Source organism: Desmodus rotundus, chromosome 3 (genome assembly GCF_022682495.2).
Source record: "Desmodus rotundus isolate HL8 chromosome 3, HLdesRot8A.1, whole genome shotgun sequence".
NCBI classification, from domain to species: domain Eukaryota; kingdom Metazoa; phylum Chordata; class Mammalia; order Chiroptera; family Phyllostomidae; genus Desmodus; species Desmodus rotundus.
This window is the reverse complement of record NC_071389.1, coordinates 61894277-61911633: the sequence shown is the minus strand read 5'-3', so window position 1 is coordinate 61911633 and position 17357 is coordinate 61894277. Positions and strand designations below refer to the sequence as shown.

General features: G+C 43.0%; 1 protein-coding gene and 1 pseudogene across 1 annotated transcript in view; one reads left to right on the top strand and one right to left on the bottom strand.

The window, feature by feature from the left end:
- Positions 1 to 582: 582 nt before the first annotated feature.
- The window catches only part of DDAH1 (dimethylarginine dimethylaminohydrolase 1), a 133522-nt gene continuing 116747 nt past the window's right edge, over positions 583 to 17357 (top strand). Inside the window, exon 1 of the mRNA XM_045199586.3 lies at positions 583 to 1025. Within this exon, the coding sequence (XP_045055521.2) occupies positions 723 to 1025 (303 nt within the window). The 5' untranslated portion in view covers positions 583 to 722. The remainder of the gene's footprint in view (positions 1026 to 17357) is intronic.
- On the bottom strand, positions 7153 to 7619 carry LOC112309336 (ubiquitin-ribosomal protein eS31 fusion protein-like; annotated as a pseudogene).

Below are 17357 nucleotides of genomic sequence, written 5' to 3'. Positions count from 1 at the left end.
CTTTGCCTCCCTTCCTCTGTGGGCAAACGTGCCAGAATCACATTGTCAGACCTGATTGTCCTTGAAGTACTGTTGAGTATCTATGAGTATCTTTTTTTCTCTTTGTGTTTCGTGGACTCTTTCTCTTTCTCAAAGACGGAAAGTCAATCTTTTCACAATCTTGCATCTCACGTGGGGTAAGGGACCATTTGCAAAGAAAGTCAAGATAATGTGGACTTGGGTGAGGAGACAGTCTCACCTTCAGAACTGGGGGTGGAGGGTACCACGTGCTGGGCAACCTGAGAACAGGAGAGTAGGGAGAGAGCTCAAAGTATGTATCCACGAAAGAGTAATTCATCGTTTGCCGCCTGACCACCAAGAAGCCCTCCGGCTGCCATCTGCAAGTTCGCCTAGCAGATGAGTACTGTGCACCTGCGCCGGAATCCCGGCGGCGTCAGCCCGGGTTCGGGGACTTTGCGCCCAACAGGTTCCCGCACCTGCGCCCACCTCTCACGCGTCCGGCTCCACGGCGGCGTCCCCCAGCCCCACTCGCGGGCGGTGCTCGCCACCACCACTCCCCGCGGCGCCCCGGGCTCTGGGCATGCTCAGTCGCGCGGGCAGGGCTCCGGGCGCGAGCGGCTCCCTCGGCACCGCGTCCGCCCGCCCGCCGCCACGGGGAGCCGCCGGGCGCTCGCAGGCTCGGCGCGCGCCGCTCGCGGGAGGACCTGCCGCTGCCCGGAGCCATGGCATCCCTCGGCCACCCCGCCGCCTTCGGCCGAGCCACCCACGCCGTGGTGCGGGCGCTGCCCGAGTCGCTGTGCCAGCACGCGCTGAGGCGCGCCAAGGGCGACGAGGTGGATTTCGCCCGCGCCGAGCGGCAGTATCAGCTCTACGTGGGCGTGTTGGGCAGCAAACTGGGGCTGCAGGTGGTGACGCTGCCGGCCGACGAGAGCCTGCCGGACTGCGTGTTCGTGGAGGACGTGGCCGTGGTGTGCGAGGAGACGGCCCTCATCACCCGACCCGGGGCTCCGAGCCGGAGGAAGGAGGTAACTGCCCGCCCGGCGCCGCGAGGGGCGCGGCCGGGGCCGCGCGCGGGGCCCTCCCCCCGATGCTCCCGACGGAGTTGCCCGGGGAATCGCGGAACTGGCCCCCGGGCTAGTTCAAAACTTCCCAGTTGGGGGCGAGGGTGTGTGTGTGCGCGAGGCAGAAAGAGAGAAGCTCATTGTTCACGCCTCCCAGCCGCTGGCGCAGCAAGGAGGTCTCGGAGAGGACAGGATTGAGTGTGGTTGTGCAGACTCGGGCAGGTGGGTGGGGTGGGGAATCCATCTTACAAGCATTTTTATTTGTAAAGATTACAAAGCAGCAAAGACAGTACAACCCAGAGCGTTTGCCAGGGAAGGGTGCTGCTCCAAGCAGGCGGGTGGAGGCTGGGCGAGGACTCCAGGGGGTAATGCCACCCGGTGACACTGGACCCCCCAAGTTCTGCCTGGAGCTGGGAGTAGGGCGGGTCAAGTGAATTAACGGGGTGTCAAGGTGCCCACAGATGCAGGATGTCTCAAGTTACTTTTCAGGGTTGAGAGCGAGTCCTCAGAAAGGGACTGGCAAGTGAATGAATACGAGGATAGTGGTTTGTCGGTGAGCTGGGGTCAAGTGTGAGCACGAAATAGGTAGGCTAAGTTGAAAAGCTGTACTCGGCTTTTTCAGTGTGTGTGCGTGCATGTGTGTGTTTAATTAGAAATGGTTGTTTCACAAATTCCATAGTTTTTATCCTCAATATTTTTTAATTCGTAACAATTAGATCTTTTTGTGTTCTCAAGGGATAGTGACTACTTTAAAAGATTGCAGCTGTGAACATGGCCGTGATTGCTTTAAACACAAGGTGGGCTTGTGGGAAGAGACAAATAGAGTGAGATTGGATTTAAAATGCCATATGGGCTGGGATTTCTCTCATTGCCCTCTGAGAGCTCAGGCTCAAGACTCTATTGCTATTGGCATGAAGTGGCATTGCAGAAAGCTGGTGGTTTCTTTCGTATCTGGAGGGTCAAGGTTTTCCTCCCCTATTTTGCCTTTATTCAATTCATTTTGCAAATGCCTCATAGAGCATATTCTACACATGCCTCATTGCTTGGTTGATAGAACCTTACATGTTCCGAGGGAATAAGCATATTCCATTTATTTCTCAATGAGATAATCAGCTTTTTTTTTTTCAGCGTACCTTAGCAGAAAACCGAAAGAGTAACAGGTCTGATTCTCCTAGCTCTTATATCTCCTTTGCCATGCCTCTCCATCTTTGAGTCTGTGAGATGACCCACTCTATTTTAAACTAGTAAGCATACAACTCCATTTGAATACTTCCTAATGTGTCCTAGGCCATATAGCAGAGCTGTGGATTGTGCTTAAAGGGGTAAAATAGATTTCAAAAGCCCTTTCAAAATAGTACTCATTTAATGAGCATAGTAGTTCAGTTTCCTGTTAAGAGACTGTCACATATTTAATCATCCATTTCATTTATTCCTATAATAAAACCTTCCAAATTCTGGGCTTCCTGATACTAAAGTAGGCAGTAATCTTTCTTCCCTGTCAGATTTTTGAGACATACATTTTAAATTGAGTTTACTCTTACATCAGCCTGGTGGTCCACTGCCAGAGGCCACATAATGTAGTGGAAACAAACATCGGACTGTATTTAATTCTGTGATGTTGGGGAGTATCTCCTGCCTCAGTTTTCTCACCTGTAAAGTGGACATATACCTACATCATAGAGTTGTTGTAATGAATTTATTAATATACCTGAAATTTATAGGACAGGACATTCTATGAACATTGGTTATTGTTCATTTAACACTGGGTCATGAAAGATCTCTTTCGGGAGCAGTAAGAAGTCTAATGTACACTGTTGTAACTAACATGACATTTCCCCTTCCCAGCGTGAAGGAGAGTCATCTTCACGCCTTAGGTTCCATCCTAATCTATGTAGCACTGCCTCCCAGTTTGAGTTTCCTGCTGGTGTGTGGTCTCTCCGAAAAACACCTTTGCCATTGCCCACGATCTGGGTCACCAGAGTAACAGACCTTCTGGCCAAGTCGTTTGGGAATGTGTGCTTCTGGAAAGCAGGCCAGGCAGAGTAACCAGCTCTGTTTGAACTCTAGAGCACCAGTTCTCGTCCTCAATGGTGTTCGTGCTTGTCCAGTGACTGAATAAATGAATGAATGAAATGCTAATTAGCTAATACCAACAAGCTGATAATAATTACTTTAAGGCCCTTGCTGGAGTGTTTTTTAGGTATATTTTTGATGTCACACCTGCCTCCCTAACTGAAATTCCACAGCCAAGCATTATTTTCAAATGACTATCCCTGATGCCCTCGCCTGCTGTCTCCTCACCCTCCATTCCATTCTCCACAGGTGGCCAACCCGATTTTTCTAAAACTCAAATCTGATCCTGTCCCACCTATGATTAAAAGTCTTGAGGGGCCTTTAATGAACTTGACAAACCCATTGAAAAGGCAAACTCTGTTTGCCTTTCCAGCTTCAGCTGCACCTCTGACCCCACCCCAGGTGCCTCAAGCTCACCATGGTGTTGCTTTTCTGGGTATGCATTTGTCCTTTGCCTGGGACGCTCTTCTACCCTCCTCTCCTCCACTTTACGTACTTGTACTCATGCTTCAGTTCTTAATTCCCATTAATATTACTAGCAAATCTTTATCGGGTGCTTGCCATTTACCAGACATTCTGCGAGATTTGTGACATGAATTTCAATGCGTGCGCACATCAGCCCTTTAAGCTCAGTGTAGCATTGTTCCTACTTTAAAGTTAATGAAATTGAGGCTTGCAGAGATTAAATAAATTGGCCAAGGTTATAGATTGAAACCAGGATTTGAACTCAGGTTTGCAGGACTCCCAAGCTCTAGTCCCAATCAGTGTCATATTAGATGTCACTTTCCCAAACATTAGATTCGTTCCCCTTTTATGAGCACCTATAACCAACCCTCTGTCCTCCCTTTTATGGTGCTTATCACACCACATGGTAATTGCCTGTTTACCTTGCTGAATCTCCCACTATTATGAAAATCGTGAGGGCAGGGGTCATGTCTGCCTTGTTCAACATTTTATCCCCAAGGCCTTGCACGCAATAGCCATGCAACAAGTATATTTTTGAACAAATGTGTCAGTGATTTTAGACCAACCTAGTTTTTCCTCATCATGACATAGCTGGTGTTTTGCACGCATTCCCACTCAGTAGAATCCCAAAACTTTCATTACAAGTATAGATTTTTCTCTTTCTCTCCCTTTCCCTGTCTCTCCCTTTTGTTGTTGTTTAGTTTTAATAAAATTCCTGAGAATTTCCTTCTTAATCAAAGCATCATGTTATGTTTAATGACTTTTCTTCCTTGGAAGAAAGGCCTGAGAACGGAACTTAAGAAAGCAATCTTCTAGAAAAGCTGTGTTTGCCACAATGGGGCCTCTAGAGATTAATAAATCACAGGTCCTGTCTGCAGGAAGCTTAAGTTTTAGTGAAGAGACTGTCTACACAGAAAGCCAGCAAAGGTTAATTGTCTAATAACTTTGTATCTCCAGGCATATGAATATTTTAATATGTTTAATACTTTGGAAATAAATACATTAGCCTTGGTAAACCAATCATATTTTAATTGACTCCAACTTTTTAGAGAGAAAAAAAGTCAATTTCTAAATGTCAAAGTCCTATAAACAAATATCTAAATATTGAAGTAAGATAAGTGACAGGGTGTGAGGATTTTTTTTTTTTAACTAAAAATTTGGCATAGATTTTACCTGCCTGAAGTACCAAAAGGCGCAAGAGGACATGCGTTGAAAGCATGCCTCACCCTCCATCCCCCGCTCTGGTACCTGACTACTCAGTTCCTTTCCACAGAGGCAGCTACTAATGACATTTGCTTCAGTTTCCTTCTAGAAGGTTGCTAGTGCCTAATACACGACCATGTGACAAAGCTTACTCAGGCAAAATTGTGAAATATGTCCTGTGCCCTTTCGCCCTTCTTTCACAGCTCTTCTCTCCTTTCCCCAGTACCAGTGTGAATGTGTCAGATACTCTGTCGGGGGGTGGAGGGGTGGGTAGGGCGGAGAACACACAAACTCATCCTCACAAAGTGATAATGGCTTTAATTACCCTTTCCCAGAGCATTTGCATCATTAGGGACCTCTTAGGAAGAAAGCAGTGCCTAGCACAAGGTAATAAATTTCCAAAGTAGAATTAGACGTGGGGTGGGACATTAGGGCATAGGGGCATAAATGGAAGGGATGAGCAATACACATTTGGATAGAAAGTCCCCTTCTTTGGGGGCACCTAACTATTCAGACCTATGTATTTTGGTCCTGGGTTTGTTCTTTGGTCAGGAAAAAGCATAATTATGCTGATCCCAAAGGCAAGGTGAGCATCAAGATCATGTCTAATAACTAGTTAACATGTACCAAGTTATGTGTGTGTGTGAGAGAGAATCCCAAAAGGTTGTATTTATTATTATTAACTCTATTTAAAAGACAACACTGAGACTTAGGTAACAAAGGTTAAATAACTTATCCAAAATCACACATAGCTAATAAGTGACAGAGCTGAGGTCTTCATGAGAATGTGAAGGTCATTTTTGTTTGAAGTGCTTGTTCCCAATTGTGGTTAATCATTATACAACATTAAATCAATATATTAAAGTGGAATAACTAACCGAATCCCTTTTTACACATTAACAATATATGATCTAACTTGGATATTAACTAAGTGAATTATTTGACTTCCCTTCTCTAGGTTGTTTCCATTTTAGTTAAAAATAATAATTCAGTCATTTACCTGAAACCCCCAAATTGCCTGGGCACAGTTGTACATAGTTGTATCTTACCAGAAGACTGGATGACTGCTTTTTTAAATACACGTATTTCCTTAAACTTCTGTGTAACTTCAGGTGAGAAAACTACCATAAACCATAATTAGAAATCACTTTCTCACCAGGATGGAAAGTGAACCTGCTGGAGGCCCTCACATGGCAGCAGATTAATGCTTCTTGATAAATTGTCCCCTCCAGCTGCTGAGAACAACCGCTGCCTTTGGATTCCTTTTGCAGCTCTTCTTCATGGCCTTAGCAGTAAGCATTTGAAAATTGATGTGTCTTGGAAACTGGGATGCATCTAATAATGTAACCTATTCCTATGCAGTTGATCTTGAAAGCCTTGAAATAAAGAACATGATGAGTAGGGAGTAACTTCTATTAGATACTATTAGCGAAAATGAGCTTTCTGCAGAGATTCCTAGAATCATTAGAGAATCATTATAAGACTAAGAAGGCAGGGGTGGGTCTCTTATAATTCAGATATGCTGGAAAATTGCTTTTGCATGTTTTTTATTTCTTAATGAGCTCAGATTTTTTCAAAATTAATTTTATTATAGTAATGGCAGATACTCATCTGTTAATATAAACCACAACACACAAAAATCTACTTAAGATTTTTGAACAAACAGATTTACTTCCATCATAAATTAATTATTCATGGCCTCTCATGAACCTCAATATAAATTTGGAGATGCATATTTAAGAAGTGAGTAATGGTTATTATTTACTTTATGGCATTTGTTATTAAAATCTGTAGCGACTTCAGAAAGCCCAGTTTTCTGACCGGAGATCTGGGCATATGTTAGAGTTCATTTCCCCAGTCTAGACTATCGTAATTAAAGACAAAATAACTGAAATCTAATGAGAGACTGAAAAGTTTATATCTTAAACAGAACACAGTGTGTTGATTGTTCACCCCAAGTAGTCAATCAGTATTTATTTATCATAACTAAATCCCTGATGTTTCGTGAAAATGCTCCCCTAATCTTTGAGGCTGGCATTCACTGCTTTCCCTAAACTGGTATTAGGTGTTAAATTTGTCAGCGTCCTTAGGCTCATTTCATCATCAGGTGCTTTGCATTCAAACAGAGTGGCAGATTTGTAATCTCAAACAACAAATTCCATTAAAAATGCATGTATGTAATGCCATCCTAAGTTCACTTCGTCATTGTCAAGTAATTTAATATTTGAAAATGTATACTGTCTTCCTGAAGCTGAGAGCTGCAGGAGCATCATGTGAAAAGGAATAAATCACCAGACTTCATTTATTTTTTTAAAATTTTAATTCATGTTTTTTATTAGCCTATGGACAATTACTTGTCTTCGGGTTTGTTGAAGTAGTAGGTCAGGCCACTGTTGCCACAGTAATGTCTGCCAAAGTGGCTGGCCATAAAAACTCCAGCGCCACATTCATATGAAGGGCACTCCCGATGAAGGCAGCTCATTTTGCCATTTTTATTCACTTTGTAGTATTTCGGGACAGCCAGCTTAAATTCTTTCTCTCACTCTTATTCTTCTTGGGAGTGGTGTGAGACTTCTTCCTTTTCTTAGCACCACCACGAAGTCTCAACACGAGATGAAGAGTGGACTCCTTTTGAATGTCGTAGTCAGACAAAGTACATCCATCTTCCAGTTGCTTGCCAGCAAAGATCAGTCTTTGCTGCTCAGGAGGAGTTCTTTCCTTATCCTGGATCTTGGCCTTGACATTTCCTATTGTATCTGAAGGTTCAACTTCAGGAGTGATGGTCTTCCCCATAAGGGTTTTCATGAAAATCTGCATCTTGGCGGCAATTCCACTGCAGATGGTGGATCAGAAAGGAAGATAAATCACCAGACTTTAGACTTGTGTTTCTAAATGTCTAGATCACCCAGGCAGATATGTCCAGAGAAATCAGCACAGCAGAGTATGAAGACAGAAGTACAAATTATTACAGAGTTGGTTTAATTTTTCTCAACAAATTCATGTGGGCAAATGTGACTTAGTCCAGATTAGCAAATTAAAGGGAACACAACTTTTAAGCACACCCCTTTTTGCAGCTGGATGGGCAAGTTGTCATTCCAGTGAAGGTGAACACATCAATATTTTGCTTGATTTGAATATGCATACATAAACAAACCTTTGCTTTCATTTAAAAATTTGCCTTGATTCCTTTGTTCTTATTTTGTTTAAAAAATATTGCAGTTTTCTAATTTCCTTATGGCAGTAATTATGAGCGCCATGATTGCATTAAAATTACTGTGCTTTTTAAAGGTGAAGGAATAAGAGTTGTATCAATCATACATGTTTGCGCATTCAGCAACCGTCTACTACTTGCCAGACCCAATGTTTGGTGCTGGGGAGATGTACATGAATTAGATTTGACCATTGCCCACAAGGACCTCACAGTCAGGGAGGTAGACTGGTGGCAGACACTCGCAGAGCAAGAGGACTGGTTTCATGACAGAGCTCTGTCTGGTGCCATGGAAACGGCACTAAGTGTGTCTGACCCATGCCAGGACTTCTCAGAAGAAGCAATTTTTGAGCTAGTAGTAACTTCCAGGGGAAGGCAGAGAGGGGCCTCCTTCAGGGAGAGAGAGTATTGCGATAGGATGAGGGTGATAGTGCAGTAAGAACTAATCGCATTAATGTTGTAAAGGATGCAGGATTGAAAAAAGCCCTCCTGTGCCCTCTCAGATCTCTGAGATTTTTGGATCCCCAGGTCCAAGTTCACCAAGGGAACCGCATCTTTAACTGTATTTCCTGTTGTGGGTCTAGAGAGATTTCGGGCTTAGCACACCCAATTTCCTCACTGTACTCCTATCTTTTCTCTTCTCACCTGCTCCATAAGCGTCTGGCACCCCTTCCAGGATTCTTCACTAGCACAGTATGGGACAGTGTAACCAACTCCTGAGGTGGACTCCAAGTTTGAGACCCATTTCTTGAGGTGGTAGAATGATGTCATTGGACTGGACAGCAGTATTTTCCCTTTGGCCACAATTTGCCACATTAGGGTGTGTCAGGAAATCTGGCATCTGTAAAATATAGGTGTACAGTTGACCTTTAAGCAATGTGGGGTTAGAGGGGCTGACCCCTGAGTGGTCGAAAATTCATTTATAACTTTTGACTGCCCCAAAACTCAGTCATGTCTCAGCGTCTTCAGGGGATTGATTCCAGGACGCCTGTGGATGTTGAAATCCACAGATGCTTCAGTCCCTCTTTTAAAATGGCATAGAATAATGCATATAGTCGGCCCTCCGCATCTGCACATTCCCAACCATGGATGGAAAATACTGATCTGTGGTTGATTGAGTCTACAGATGTGAAACCTGGGGATACAGAGGGCCAACTGTATATTTATTATATAACTGTATATATTATACACGGAAAAAAATCCATGCACAAGTAGACCCATGCAGTTCAAACCCGTGTTGCTCAAGGGTCAATGGCAGGTAAGGGCAACTATTTTCTGTTTGATATTGAAGTGTCTTTTATTCACAAATCTTCATCTTGTCAGAAGACACCACTGAATCTCACACTAATAAATCAGGTGCAGCCTGAACTAAGCGTGAATCTGTGATTATGGATTGCATTTTGTACTTGCTACAGAAAGCAGCGTGGTAGGGACAGAACACTGTTCTAGGGGTTAGGGAACCATAGTTTGGGGGGGGTTTTTTAGTGATATGATGTAATATTCTTTCCAGCTGGGAGAGGCTGTGCTTTCCTTTTGGAACTCAGGGTGTGTTTGGGGTGGACGTGGAAGGTGGGAAGGAAAAAAGGAGATGGGGAAAAATGGAAGGGGAAATTATGATAACTGATATTTATGATGTGGGATATGGTTTAATGGATAAAAAATATTGAATTTTATCCATCCTAAGACATTATACTTATTCTTTTTAATTAACCAGTCATATAAACTCATGCCTTGCTAATGATAATCCACTATGAAGTGAAGTTGAATTTGCTAGCTCTATTTCAAAAGCTCTGCTTACTCAACCAGTTATAGCACATTTACTAAATAACTTTTCCTATAGAAAACTTTAAGTAAAAGCCATTGAAAGAGCATGAGTGCTAAACCCACATAATTTCTACCATCACACATCACTTTCGTCAGTGTATCCTGTTTGATGTGTCTGTGGTAAATTTAAATCAATGGCTCAAAGGAATGAAGAGCAAGTGGGAACAAGTTATGTGCTGTAAGTTGTGTTTTTCTGTTATAACTAAAAGTTTCAACTTGCCTAGGGCAGTTCTTGCTTATAAACCCTCCACACATGTGCTGATTTCCATTCCTGGTGCTAAAATTGAGTTCCATTTTCAAAAGTCAAAAACTTTGACTTCGGTCTTCCAAAATGCATAAAGTTATATTTCTGAGTGAACACAAAAAAAGTAAAAGATAACTATTTAAATGTAGGCTTTCTGTAGTAAGCTGTGCACAAATTAAAATTGTGAACAGAAGTTTTGATGTAATTCTTTTAAACTTGCAGATACGTTTATGGTAAACATAGGCATTTTTAGCCTGAAATGATTAAGAAAACCTGGAATTAATTAAATCATCTTGGTGCAGTTATAAGATAATAATAGAAAAAACACATCCACTTTATTTTCTTAATTATTATTTTTTTTAGTCATAAAGGAACCATCACTTCATGAAGAAAGAACAATATAACTGCAGTTTGATATTGGGTCATATTTTAGGCCATTTGTGATATAAATATATTTTATAATTCAAGAGGTTTATGTGGAGAAATTTAAACCTAGTGCTTTATTTTGGGGTACTCAAACCATTTCGCTCTTGCTTTTGGTGCTCTTCTAACTTCTATTATGCCATCCGAGTCCTCCTCCAGGGCTCTGACCTTCCAGCTCCCCTTTCTCTGAGAAAATGGTGGTAAGGAGAGGGGCCCTAGTCCGAAAGGAGACTGATCACTTAATTTTTTGTCACATTACTCTCAAATTAAATCTCTCTTCAGGCCTCCCCTAATCTCCAAGCTTCCCAAGTCACCCCAAGCAGTTAACTCTGAATAGAGCACAGCTTCAAAACCAGCTTTTTGTATGGTTGTGTGTCTCTGTGGGCTTTCAGATTGCTGCTTTCCACCGACTACAGTGGGATCATGAAATCAGTTTATTGGATCAGGACCAGCTCGTTCATTTTTATTGCAATAGAATCAATAGAAAATGTCGTAGTTGGTTCAATATTGTTTTATAGAACTCTTTTCATTTGTATACAAATGTGTGTGTATGTGTACTGATTAGGTATGTAACATATATTTGTTACTCTTTATGGTTAAGAAAAATACTGTGAAAATCCTTTCAAACACTCTGTGCCACCTGGCTTCTCCATAGACGTTCTAGAGGGCCATGCCTGTTTCCCAGCGTGCCAGCATGGTCTGGGAATCCTGCTCACAATTGCAAGTGTTTCTTTAGCATATCAAGTCATGCCTGATTTCTACTTGCCTAGGTTCACTCCTTATAGTGGTAATGTCCTGGCTGTTTGGACCCCTGTCCACCCAGCAAAAAAAAAAAAAAAAAGAGAGAGAGAGAAGAAGAGAAAGAAGAAAAGAAAAAAAAAAGTAGCAGGAGGAAGATGGTGGTCTTCACTATTTGCTAGACGCTAATTCTAACTCTGCTTCTTTGGTGACATTCTAAACCAATTAAGGGAAGATGACATTGATTAAGACAGGAAAGCATAGTTTCCATCTGAACTTGCATCTTTTTTCTTTTTTTTTTTTTGAGGGTCAATGCAAGGGCAGCAGCACACCCTGAACCCCACGCCCCTTGCTTCAGGAGGGGTTGCGTTCTTACATCTTCCTCCTACCAGCAGCGTGAGGGTTCAAGGTCAGGATTTGGTGGTGGACACTCTTGGAATGAGGATGGGAAACTGAGAACATTTTTTTGTTGTTGTTCAAAGAATCCCAGAATGTGTGAAAACACATAATGTGCTAAAACAATTATGTTTATGTCATTCTCAGACCACTGCCTTTAGGCCTAGGAAGGGACCTTGAAAAACACTGTTTTTATCATTTTCTTCACACTTCTGCAATACTAAATAGGTGGAAATCCACCGTCAAGCCTTTACAGAAGAATGCCCAAGGCAAATTTAATTTTCTTCCCCAGGTAACCTATTTCAGCCATATTTGCTGGTGATAGTGCTCATTAAGTGTGAGACATTTAGACTGACGTACAGGTTGTGGTTCATTCTGAGAGTGGATTTGACTGGTTATAATGAGTGGGTCTGTGGCTACAGGGAGACACAGCATCGATTTTCAGTGTAAGCCCTTTTCACAGCCCAGCAGCCAGTACTAGGAGTGGAGTGCACTCCTTCACACATGCTCTTTTGGCCCCCGCAAAAGGAGCGGTTTGAAGATGTTGATAAGAGACTGTAATGACTGGCAAACAAGGTGTGACTGTGACTGGAGAAATTGTGAGTTTGTAGGAAAAGGGCTTGGGATTGTGTATCTTGGAGCTATAATTGCATGAGAAAAAATGGGTAGTGAGATTGTCATGTCTGTGTCTGCATTTTTCTTTGTGAGCACTGAGTTGGGTAACTGAACCCTCTAAGTGGTTTGCAAGAAAAAATGAGAATATTGTTCTGAACTGGACCCCAGAGAGAAGCTTCTTGGGGAGGGGAGGAGTGACAGGGATTTAAGTTAGAACATTTTATTGAAATTAAATGCAGAAAAACATACAAGATATAGCTCACTGGCCTCAGCGCGGCTGAGGGCTCCATTATGATCTGGTACACGCTCCCTAAAACACTCGCCTGCCCTGAGGTCAGCCTAATAACTGGGAATTCTGCAGATGTGACAGCTGCCATCCTTTGGCCTGTTTTTAAAACACACACACACACACACAGAATTTATACTCATTCTAAGTAAGGTTTGGATGAAATCAGTTTTCTCACAATACATCCCTTGTAAACAACACTTGGTAGTAATGTGGGTCATCAAAAATGATTAGAGGGGTTCTTGAGTTACATTATCTTGGTGGAGCACTAGCCAGGAGAAAAATACTTTACATAAATTCTCCTTTTTTCATTGGGCTCTTTCAGTCTGTGGTCACCTCCACATTGCCCTTCCTGTTCACCCTTTTCTGGAGCTGTCAGTGGAGGAGAAGGAGGGCAGGCAGTCCCTGGGCCTTCTCTACCCTCCTTTACTCACCTGTTCGGGGTGTTCCTCTAACAGCATGGATTTATCCTCACATTCTGGGTCTGCATTGTGATTGTCAAGTTACAACTTTCAACTCAAAAGTGGATCAGGAAGTCCACCTAGTGGGTCACTGCACTTTTTGTTTTTTTTGTAGATGAACTAGGATCAAACTGAAAATATTGCAATATCAGAGTGCATTCATTACCCATAAGACAGCCAGGGGTTTTTTTGTGTGTGTGTAACTTTCATCTCTTTTATACACATACAAGCATATGCGTGTTCCCTTGTGTGTTGTGGATTCCAGGGCAAAGTGTATTTCTTACTGTGTGTCACTGTCATTGAAATCTACTTATCTAGGAGACCAAGACAAAACTTAGATAAATGCTATCACGTTAGCTTTTGTTGACAATCTTTGCCGGTTGCAGCAACAGTTGAATTTTGGTGTGTCAATGTCTGAGACACTTGACTTTCATTGAGCAAATGGGCAGTTTGGTCGCAGACACTCCTTTTGTTACCTGGCAGGATGGTAAAGCCACCCATCTAAATGCAGCACAATGCAGGAGATGGAGAGGAAGACAAGAAAAGCGAACAGTGGAAACATGGTGAAAAATCGGTGGGAAGTCTGGGGCTCTTTTCAGTGAATAGACATTTTCAGATATGAGGGATTCCCTCATGTAAATGCAATAGAGTATTTACATACACTTAGAAGTGATATGTTCATTTGTAAACCAAACTATGATGTTGTGTTATTACAGCCCAGGATGGCAGCTGTTCAGAAAGCACACCTCTTATTAAAAGGGCCATACTAGAGCCCAGAACATTTTCATGTTCTGTTGACCCCAGCCTCATTTCCACTGATTCTGCGTACCCGTGCTCCCCATGATCTGCCCACCTGCATCTGGCTCAGCTTGCTCCATTCCCCAAATCCATGGTCATTTGAGGTGTCACATAATCTCAGGTACTTCAATCATCATCATCATCCCCAGCATGTGTACCTGTCTCACAGAACCTGCTATCTAGAGACACATGCTTTTAAACTGACTCCAGAGGCAGACTGACTTCTGTATAGACACTCCTTGAGCTGTGCTTTCTCCTCCTTCCCCTGTATGTACCCTGAGGGGTGGAAGAGGACAGCTGTGAATTCAAATTGTGGTTCCACTGCTTATTAGCTGTGTAGGCTTGAGTAAGTTGAGCTTCAGTTCATCATCTGTAAAAATTGGCATGGTTTTGACTGCTCTATCACTTAGTTATGATTAGAAGCATTAAATATGTTAAAGTGCCCAGCAGTACCATGCAAGAGTAGCTCTTCCATCCATGGTCAACCCTCCTCTTTCTGCTGTTATCTTCTCTGTCTTTCTAGAGGGCAGTCATTGAAATCCTTAAGGATCCAGGCTGTGCTTTTTTCTTGCTACTTTCTCTCCCTGGAAACTGGAGATCTCTATCCCTTTGTCTGTGTGGCCTTGCTGTCTCTGGCCTGCCCAGACCTTGAGACTCTGTGCAGCAGTTGGGATTCATGGCCCTTATATTTGGACTCCTGTGCTGACACTACCTGAAACATGCCGGGGGGTGGGAAGAACATTAAAAGCATCTGCTTAAGCCTCAGCGGGCAGTTGGGCCAGTTCCCCAGCCCCTGTACTACCCTAAAAGCAGATCTAATGTGGGCACTAGCCTTCCCTCCACCTCACCTTTTTAGGAGTAAGTCATCACACTCAACTGAATCACCCTCTCTATCATTTCTCTTCATCCTTCCAATCAGTGAATGAATACTTACAGAATGTTTGCCTTTAAACTTATCATTTAATCTTGAACTGCTTGTATACGGGTGCTTAGATTTGAATTCACATTTCCAACTTTACCCATTTAATATGTTTCCCATTTTTAAGAACTTAAAAAATTCTTCTTATATTGCAAGGTGAAATTCCACCTGAACTTCAGTCTTGGTTCTACTTCTCAGTTACATCACCTTAGGCAATTTACAAGTTTCCCTTTCCAGTGAAATATCTTTCTGCCTGCTTCCCAAGGATATTGAAGATCAAAGTGTTCTGAATACTGTGATGCCCTATACAAATGTGATTACACCAGTAACATTGTTGTGACGAGTGCTACATTGTACATAATGGCAGTAGTAACATGACTATTTACGGACTGGAGATGGCCAGCTTATTTTTGATGTTCCTCACTGACTGGATTTGACCAGTGTCCCTCTTGCTATTATCACTAAGCTCTTAAAACCCTTTGAGAGGGGCCCTGGTAGAAAGAGGCTACTCTTAGAAAGCTTCGTGAACTCTAACAGCCAGATTTTCCACTTATTAGCCAGGTGAACTCGGGCAAATAACTTTTGGGGACAGTTCTATCATCTATAAGAAGGGATAATATGACTTTTACTCATCCAACAAGCAACTGTTGTTGAGTGCCTGCTATATATAAAACTAATCAAGTAAACAAAAATGACACCTACCCTAATTGAACCTACAATGTAATTGTAGAGAGAAAAATAACATAAATAATTACAAATGTATGTGTACTTAAAAACAGTGCTAAGTGCCACAAAGGAAAAAGATGACTTGCCCCAGAAGGCGGTAAAAAATTAATAAGAGACCTTAACTGGAAAGGTCCTGAGTATTAGTTCTTAAATAAGACTTCTTGTTAAAGAGTAAGCAATACATGCTTGTTGATCACATAAGCAATAGCTGGCCTAATGTGTGCTACCAGAGACCCTCTCTCAGGCAGTAAAGAGGTTGGTTGACATTGAACAGGACCTGAACTAGAAGTCTTAAAACTTCTATTTAAAAGTAGTATAGTTGAGGTTTTTACTGTGGTCTTCAGGATTCCCATTTGTAAACTGGGGATAATGCTGCTCCCATCCAGCCTCTGTTGTGCTGATGTTTAAATAAATGAATGTGAAAGCCCCCTGGAAGGATCATGGTTGTAGGTATTACGCAGTGGCTGCTTCTGATCGCTAAGCTCAGCACCCATAGGAATTGGCCCACAGACCACCTGCCATGACAGCTAAAGATGGGTCCCTAGACCCATGGTCTTCTGCAGAAGCCTTCGAACCGGCCTGTGGCACCCCCTGCCTACCTCAGATGGCTCTCAGGACTCTAACAGCAGGATCTGTGCTCCAAAAGTGGCACAGAGTGTGCCTGGCTTTTTCCCCATGTTAAGGGACTAGCTAGTTTATGGGACTCCTGGGGAAGAGGCCTGTCGCTGTGAGAGACTTGGGAGACTAGTCATATCAGAATACGCACTCTGTAAGTGGAGTTTGGGAGCCAGGTGGGCTCTGAGAACACACACAACTACCACTTGTTGTGTGCTAGGTGTGCTGCTTTGTTTATCCTACTTCATCTCACCCATACAATTCCCCCCATTTTACAGATGGGGAAACAGATGAGGAGAGGTTACACAACCTACCTAAGGTCAGTGAGTTACTAAGTAGTGAAACTGAGATGGGGAGCCAGGTCTTTCTGATTCCCAAGCCCAGGCATTTGACCAGCATACCACAGAGAAGGCACAAACTAGCAGGCCAATCATTAGAGAGTTTGAAACCATACTGATACAAATACCACGGCCACAGGCTTGATGCCATCAAGGGACAGCTCTCCCATCTATTGGTGGGGGCACCAAGAAGATCGAGAGACAAAGGCTTTCCTTTCTGAAGACAGGGTTTCAGCTTAGCAACTATGCATCCCTGTACCCCCCATCCACGAGGCTAGCGCAGGAAAATCCGCCCTACCCAGGAGAACCATAGAGGGGCTAGCCAGTATCTCCAGCCATGCACTTAGTCTGGGCTTGATATTTGGTGGCAGGGTCCCTTGCCAAATAATTAAACAACCCATGGAGAACCTTGACCTTAACTTGTACACACTGGAGGACACGCTGAGTAAGTCTGAACAGGAATCCTGGGAATGGCCCCAGCTCAAGGTGCTCCCTGGCTCTTTGGAGTAGAAAACAAGAGTTAATCCTATCCATATACCTACACTTAAGTTTTTCTCAGTCTCCCCAGAGTGTAATCAGGTGAAAATTACATGAAAAATATGTGCACAGATTGCCACTATTCTGAAAATAGATGTTACCCTAACTCAGTTGAGACAAACCCCCCAAGTCAAAAGACAAACTATATTACAAGCCACAATACTAGAAATAGCACAAGCAAGCTGTACCTTGTCTAATTCCTGCCCGCTTGTGTGTTAGTTGAGGGAGTAGGGATGCACAGAGTATGCCTAGATGCTGTTCTCCCTGTACCTTAGAGCAGGGAAGGTAGGATAGCATGCCTGGCTTTGGGTCCCAGCATCCCTTAACCTCAGAACCAAGACACTTAACTTTTGTGATGACTTGGCTAAACCCTTAGCTTCTTACCCTTCCTCTCTTTTCAGTCTTGCCCTGGAGGCCAGTGTTACCC